The 7,936-nt window shown below is 36.5% G+C and overlaps 1 protein-coding gene across 4 annotated transcripts in view; it reads right to left on the reverse strand.

The window, feature by feature from the left end:
- Window positions 1-317: 317 nt before the first annotated feature.
- LOC102670840 (serine protease nudel-like) overlaps window positions 318-7,936 on the reverse strand; it is an 11,289-nt gene continuing 3,670 nt past the window's right edge. For 3 of the 4 annotated variants that reach the window (XM_006612944.2, XM_031509147.1, XM_031509148.1), the window contains exons 7-26: window positions 7,674-7,880; window positions 6,826-6,989; window positions 6,615-6,742; window positions 5,785-6,222; window positions 5,247-5,545; window positions 5,024-5,168; window positions 4,749-4,879; window positions 4,414-4,671; window positions 4,133-4,349; window positions 3,856-4,025; window positions 3,673-3,786; window positions 3,402-3,588; window positions 2,640-2,978; window positions 2,237-2,425; window positions 2,019-2,166; window positions 1,763-1,919; window positions 1,511-1,690; window positions 1,161-1,398; window positions 969-1,085; window positions 318-785 (exon numbers count right to left, since the gene is read on the reverse strand). In XM_006612944.2, the coding sequence (XP_006613007.2) occupies window positions 476-785; window positions 969-1,085; window positions 1,161-1,398; window positions 1,511-1,690; window positions 1,763-1,919; window positions 2,019-2,166; window positions 2,237-2,425; window positions 2,640-2,978; window positions 3,402-3,588; window positions 3,673-3,786; window positions 3,856-4,025; window positions 4,133-4,349; window positions 4,414-4,671; window positions 4,749-4,879; window positions 5,024-5,168; window positions 5,247-5,545; window positions 5,785-6,222; window positions 6,615-6,742; window positions 6,826-6,989; window positions 7,674-7,880 (4,136 nt within the window). In that variant the 3' untranslated portion in view covers window positions 318-475. Of the gene's footprint in view, window positions 786-968; window positions 1,086-1,141; window positions 1,399-1,510; window positions 1,691-1,762; window positions 1,920-2,018; window positions 2,167-2,236; window positions 2,426-2,639; window positions 2,979-3,401; window positions 3,589-3,672; window positions 3,787-3,855; window positions 4,026-4,132; window positions 4,350-4,413; window positions 4,672-4,748; window positions 4,880-5,023; window positions 5,169-5,246; window positions 5,546-5,784; window positions 6,223-6,614; window positions 6,743-6,825; window positions 6,990-7,673; window positions 7,881-7,936 lie in introns of those variants that run through there. The other variant, XM_031509149.1, reaches the window with a different exon arrangement.

A 7,936-nucleotide genomic window follows, 5' to 3' on the forward strand; every position in this document is an offset into this window, starting at 1 on the left:
GTGACCAGGTTTCGAGCTCTTTACGGTCGGTGGATGATGGAGAATCGTCATCGTCGTGTGGTCATCCACGATGATGGTGAGAGTATCCTTGCTGGAAAAGTTTGATTGAGATTGGAGTGTATATATATATATGGAGAAGGAGGTTTGAATTTGAGGTGGAATTTGGAGGAGATTTGAAGAACGAGTGGATTTTATTTTTGAAGAACGAGAGTAGTTTATTTTTGTTGGATTTTGATTTAGGGGAAATTGAAGATTAATAATGATTATATAGTGGATAGAATAAAATTTTTGAAACACGGGAATAAACGGGGCGGTGTTCCCTTTCGACTCGAATATTCTTTATTCTTATTCTTTATTCTATATGTAATGGTATTTTAATTTCTGCAATAAATAACAATACGATAAATGGCAATAAATAAAAGTAATAAATAATAGGAGATTGTACAAAATTATTTAAATTATTTTATAAAAAATTTTAATTTTCGATGGGCGCGCAATTTAAAAACGCACGATGGCAAGTCCCGTTCGATTTTTCCAAAGTTACCAATGGCTTATCTCCCCTTATTAGAGACAACCATATCCAATCGTTTATCTTGGCTATGTAAAAATTGTCCAACTTGAGAATCGTGGGTTGATCCGTTGCCACAGCATCATTAATAACGTTCCCTGAAGAATATCCCATCGATTTGCAGAGATCGGATGCCAATTCGGGGGAAACGGGGCTGGAGAAACATTCCGTATGCCAGACACCGTAACTTCGACGAATCATTTCTCCCGAACTATCACTGAAATTGAACATTTTTCTCAAGACAGACAGACCAGATTTTTTTCACCAAGATTTGATATTAAATTCTTCTTTGTTTTATTTGAAAAAAAAAATCCTTTAAATATTAATTCTTTTACTAATAACAGATACTTGTAAAAGAAAAAGATATTAAAAGATAAAATTGAAAATAAATCAAACGCACCTGTCGTTCGAGAACGGTTTCAACATTCTGCATATTGCTTCATCTTCGCCACCCGAACAATCGTTCGCCCCGTCGCAAATGAAATCTTTCGGTACGCAAATGTGGTTTCCGTTCGTTCTATCAAAGAAAGGAACGAATCTTTTAAACGAATCTCGCGCATCAAAACTATGAAGAAAAGAAGAGAATTCTTACGTTTTACATTTGAAACTCGAATCTCTGCAGGGACACATATCCGGCGACTCGTCGCTTTTGTCAACGCAATGGCGGACGCCGTCGCACACTCGTTCCGGATTTGTAAGTTTCAAGTATTCCGAGCAAGTACACACTTCAGGCTCGTCAGACCCGTCGAAACAATCGTTCCTTCGATCGCAAAACGCGCTTCGATCCACGCATTTCCCATTCCTGCATCGAAGCTCCATCCTCGTGCAATCTTCGATAAGATATATATATATATTTTAAGTGAGATTCTATTGTCTAATTTTCCATATTTTCCTTGTCAATGTAATCTAAACTATTATTGTTTATGTTTATGTTGTACTCACTGCAGCCTTCCACGGCGTTCTCGCAATTTTCTTGGAATCTTGCGCAATATTCCGATTCCTCGTCCTCCTTGTCCCGACAATCCGGAACACCGTCGCAAACACGATTCAGGGGGATGCAGTGGCCGATGTTGCATCGAAAACCGTTACACGTCGATTCAACGCTCGACTTCCTCGGCCCGTCTGAGTAATTTAAGGATTTCGATGAAATTGTTGTGAGATTTAATTAGACCAGCAGATTATCTAAATCTATACCTATTGCCTCCATCAGGTAGGGATTTATGTACTCGATACTTGTCACTCTTTGAGAATCTGTGAAATTACAATCTTGGTTGTCCTCGAAGACGGCTGCAGGGTACCATCCCTTTCTTCCACGACAGAATATCGTTCCACTCCAATTTGTTTCGTTTCTCTATGAGATAAGATGGTTATTAATATTTGATGGAAAGATATTATTGTATTGTAAAATATTTGAGATGATTTCGCGATGAAGAAGAATCTTGAAATTTACCCAACATTCGGAACTCGAACGATTAACGAAGCATCGTTGACAATTCGGGCAATTTTCTAGAATAGGTTTCAAAAATATCGATCCAGTCTCGTGATTTCCATTCACCCCGACAGCCACGCAAGTATCGTTCGTCCCTGGTAGATAAATTCTAGAAATATTCGTTAAATGTTTATATAATGTTAGATAGAAATCAATCTTGCTTAATCGTGTGCACTTACGTTTTGTCGTGGAACAACGGTTGTACGTAACGATCGAAATGAGCTCGATTCTTCAAGTGTAATAGAACGGAGACAGAGTTATTTACAGGATGCAGTTCATCGATGATCGATATCTGTTGATGAGGGCCGTCTATATGACGGAATAACGAACCGTGGCCGAGCACGGCTGTTGTATAATTTGAATCCAATCTAAAAATTTAATCGAAGATGAAACGCACTCAAATCAATGAATGTTCCAAGTTAAAAATTACGAGCACTCTGAAACACTATATGTTATATAATTGAAATCGTCGAAGCGAATAAAATTCACGATTAAAATTTCGTTCGAATATTCAAATTTTCTAAATTTTCTTCTCGAAATAAAAAGTAGAATTTGTTTTTTTTACGACGTGACTCCATTTACCTGACGTTCTCCAGACATTTCGTGGCGGACAGTAACCAGTTCGGGTCCAACAGCAGCGCCTCGCAGCGGAAACGTCCGTCGACAAAGATGGCGGCCAGCCAGGGCCACAGGTGCTCTCGCCTTCCGGTATTCGAATCGCTGGTTAAATACGCGTGCGCACTACCGTCCAGAGTCGATGTACAATGAATATAAAGTCCCAAACAGGTTTCCAAGTCTTCTCCTTGGTTCAGAGAGGTCGTTGAGGAGGTCTCTTGGTGAAACGTAAAGTTCTTCCTCTGCCAAGCTATCGTTTCGAGCTTAGAATTCTTCACAGTGATGGATTCCGACGATTCAAAGTTTCTTTAAAGAAAATGGAGACAGTTTTTTAAATTTATTAAAAAAAATTAATGATTTAAATTTAATCATTGGTAATTTAATCGTATTAATGGTATTAATAAATTTATTCAATTTAAATTGGATTAAATGAATTTATATTTTTTGTAATTTTAGTTTTAATAACTTTTCATATGAATTGGTCATGTTAACTTTATAAGTTTTTGGGTTAATTTATTTATCATTAAATGGTAATAGAATAAATTGTTTATTTGTAAATTTGTTATTAATAATTTCTTTAATAATATTTCTTTTTATCAATAAATTTATTAGTATTCTATTTATATTATATATTTCATGGTTTTATTAAAAGCACCTTAATATGAATCAATAATTTTACGCGTTATCGAAATTCGTCTTCAGAATTTAATTAAAAAAATATATACTCACGCGAAACCAAAGTATTCGCACATATTTTGTCCAATAAGATTGGCCGTGGATTGATTTTTATGGATCTTGGGACGATGGCAAACTGGTTGCCATCTCTGTTTAATGTATCTGGTCAATATTCCCTCTTTGTTCAAAAATGGCCGTCCATTGGCATCCAAGTACACATTGTGGCCATCGGTGAACGCGACTAAAAAAAGAATGGAAATCAAATCGAATCTTTGATTATTTTGTTCGTGAGAAATTGTCGATTAATCGCAAAACGATGACTCACAGCAATCGAGCTCGTCCTCTTTAAACTCGCAATCGAATTTTCCATCGCATTTCTTCGACATCGAAACGCAAGTTTTGCTCGTTGTGCAGAAAAATTCGTTCTTACCGCAAATTTCTGCGAGATAAATAAAAATTATCCCTATTACATTGTATCCTACGATTGGAAAATATATGGGAAACTTACCACAGTCTCGTTCATCAGTCAAATCGTCGCAATCTGCGTAACCATCGCAGATGGCGGTCGGTCTTAAGTTCTGCAAATAATCTTTGCAGGTACAATTCAACTCGTCCGTACTGTCCTCGCAATCCACTACTCTGTCGCATCTTTTCTCGATCGTGACACTTTGAAGCAATCTATGAATTGAATCAGGATTTTAATTTTTCCATGAAAATTGGAAAAGACTCGTCATTATCTGCCTAATCGATTTATTATTTAATATATTAATTTTAAATTGAAATACCTTGTACAAGTGAAAATAGTAGGAAAACGTATCGACGTTATCGAAGAGGCATTTTCAATATAATTAGAACTAGAAGTTGTAGAAGTCGTGCTGGTATCGTCATCGAATCTCAAGTTAGAAGTGGTCCAAGTCGTGTCTTCCAATCCCAATTCGTTGTTCGTTTGATCCTCGAATCTATCTAAAGGCTTGTTGCTCGTATCATTGAACGATGGAGAGGCTGAAAGGACGAATTTTGTCACGATATAATTAACTTTAGAATTATTGCGTCGATTTCTATATACCAGAGGTGGAGATTTCGTCAGGTTTCGTGGGATCATCTAGGATCTCCATCGTGGAAGATGGAACGGATTCAAAACTAAAGTTGCCTAATTGCCTGTAAACTGGATAATGGCGGCAATTGACCTCGTCTTCCCCGTCCAAACAATCGATCACTCGATTGCAACGGGCCTCCACTGGCAAACATTTGCCCAAACCACCTTCGCAACTGAAGCCTGGACATTTTTTCAAGGGAGTCCGTCTCAAAGGAGATCCTTGATCATCTGAAAAATACAAATACATAGTGTTTAAAAAAGGGAGGAAGATTTAAAATTTTCATTTCAAACGATATATGACTCACTGGAAATTTCTTGAATCCAGTTCAGGAAATAACTGACTCTCGTATAGGCACCCGGTTCGTTTGGTCGAGCGCATCCTTCCCCGTGACTAATTATGCCTGCCACGTACCACTGAGATTCCGAGTATGGATTTCTGCAAGTGTACACAGCGAATATATCGAGAAAAATCGAGAAAACAAGCGGAATTCTTCATTCTCGCTCGTATTTATTCCAATTCTGTATTCTAGGGATCCCTAGATCTTTATTTAATAGTAATAGCATTGTTTAATAGTAATACCTGCACAACAAAGGACCACCACTATCCCCTTGACAAGCATCACGGCCACCTTGAGGGTATCCAGCACAAATGGCGGCCTCGTTCTGATCAACCTCGTATTTGCAATTTTTTAATATTGGCACTTCCACTTCTCTCAAGTGATCGGCTGAACAAAAAATTCAATCGGTTTAATATAAATTTAAATTTTATTTAAATTGATTAATTTATCACCAGAATATCTTACGATCAGGTCCATATTCCCTCAAAGCTCCCCAGCCAATCGCTATACAAGTGGAATTGGGCTCCGGCTTGTTTCTCCACATGGGACCCAAGATATCCTTATCAGGCAGGCAAACTTGTCGGATCCATCGATTGAAGCGTAGAGGCTCGTCAAGCTTGATCATACCGATGTCGTTCTTCATGTGTTTCCCGTTGTATCGTGGATGCATCACTGTATATCGCGCTTTCCTTATCTGCGACATAGGCGAGAAAGAATGCCTACGAAGTATTCCTGCCTGGATCTCGAAATAGTGGCCCGTATAACTATATCATATTATAAATGACTTAAAATTAATTTTAATTATACCATCAAATTTCTACTTTTACATAAACAACATTGAACAAATTTTGAAACATTTCACGAAAAAGTCACTATCTTATATATAAAAATTCATAGAGGAAGAAATAATTCTAAATATCCACCTTTCTGTATTTCATTAAAATATAGTGTAATTTTCAAATGTTCCTTGAAAAATATAAAAAAATACGTATATACCCCTTACCCTTCGAGACAGTGAGCCGCAGTCAGGATCCACATTTCGTTCACGATAACACCGCCGCAGCAAAAGATACCGTTCTTGTAGATGGCGACCAAGAATGGCCACGCTTTCGGCTGGCTCGCCCTACCTCCTACAACGCGCAATTGCGAGCCCACTATGTTATCTCCGTTTTCATTAAATTTCATCTGTTCCATCTGATTCCTATACATGAGCTCGTCAAATATGCGGAACGTGTCTCGCTCCTCCTTCTCCAACACATGCGGTTCCAGGGAATCCTCGTGGGAAAACGCACTCGTTCCACAACGGAAACGCGGACAACGGATGAAAACAGCGGTGTCCATGCACGAGGGAACCAATTTTATCCGACCGTTCACCTCGGCTATGTAAGGGCCTTGATACTCATTGGGCGGCATCGAATGGATGCTTACCTCTGGATATTCGCTGTGAAAAAAAGGGTAAAACAATAGATGTTGAAAAATTGAGTTGATTAAATTTTAGGGAATAGAGTGAAATTCCTTTGTTGAATCTGAATCTGTCCCTTTGGGGATTAATGATTCAAAAGGATAATAAGTCTAAAACGTCTATATTCTGTAATTGTAATATATATATTTAGAAACTTTAGAATTTTAGGATTTAGGGAAATCCTAGGGAACTCTAGAATTAGAGAACTTAATATTGAGGAATTTTAGAATTTTAAAATGTTAAATTGTAACTTAGAATTATAAAAAGTTAAAAAAAAAGTGTATTTGTTTAACTATGATACTTTTATAACTGGCTATAGATTATAAGATCAGATTTATTAAAAATTTCGTTTTTAATAAATGGAATTCTACCTAATGTCGTGGCCAATTTCGGATATGCAGGCATCCTTGATCCATGATTTGACCACTGTACACACGGGATACCATTGGCCCTTGAAGTTCTTGTGAAGGTATCCTTCGATGTAGCCAATCGTGAATACCTAATAAAAGATTTATTAGGATAATTAAGATTAATAGATTAAAAGAGGAGAAATAGGAAAGGAATTGTATCGATTCGAGTTACATTTTTCCCTTCGACGAACGAAGGGGTGAGAATATTGCATTCCATTTCATCTTTTCCATTGGCACAATTCTTCACTCCGTCGCATCTTTGGGAAACTGGGACGCAATTGTCGTTGTTGTATCGTCTTTGCCAATCGTTGCAACTGAACGAAGTCTTTGGACAACCTGAAACACGATAAATATTCAATTAGAATAAAAAATAATAAAGAATTTTGCATCGAGTTAAACGCAGTTCGTTGTTCCATGGATAAAATAGTTCCGGATGCAGTATAAGATAAGGATACCTGATGCCATCTTGTGTGAAATATGCACGATCATAGTGCTACTATGTCGTAAATTAATTTTATATTTTAAATTATATTTTATCGAGCTCCGATAATTATATAGATATTTCTCATTTGTATTTAAATTCGTTGCATTTTTCTCACATCAGTTTTTAATATTTCACTTATTGAATAATAGATTCTTATACTCTATCGATGAAACAGAATTCTACTGTACGACCTACTTGTAACAAGTATTTCATATCTATATACACATATATACATATATATATATAAAATACAAAGTTGTAGATTTCATCTAGAATGCCAAAATAATATAAATTATAATATAATCTCTTAGAGAAATAATATTTTAAAATTCTAAAATTCCTCAATATTAAGTTCTGTAATTCTAGAGTTCCCTAGGATTTCTCTAAATTCTAAAATGCTAAAGTTTCTAAATATATATATTACAATTGCAGAATATAGACGTTTTAAAGTAATAATAACATTTTATAGTTGTGAAAATTCCCTAGACTCAAGTTCTAGAGTTCCCTAGAAGCTTTATAAATTGTAAGATCCTTACCCAAACATCCCAATTCATCTTCTCCTTGCGGGCAATCGAAGTAACCATCGCAAAGTCGTTCTTGCGAAATTCGATCTCTACAAGAGCACGTGATCTCGTCACTTGCGTCGTAACAATCCACCAATCCGTCGCACCACTGCGTTCTATATATGCATCGTTTCTCGTCGTTGCATTGAATCATATTAGACGGACATGATCTAGGATATTCTATCGAGACACCAAAATTAATCTTTTTTTTTTTTTTTTTACAATTTCGAAAAGCT

This window comes from Apis dorsata, unplaced genomic scaffold (genome assembly GCF_000469605.1).
Source record: "Apis dorsata unplaced genomic scaffold, Apis dorsata 1.3 scaffold_129, whole genome shotgun sequence".
Classification (NCBI taxonomy): domain Eukaryota; kingdom Metazoa; phylum Arthropoda; class Insecta; order Hymenoptera; family Apidae; genus Apis; species Apis dorsata.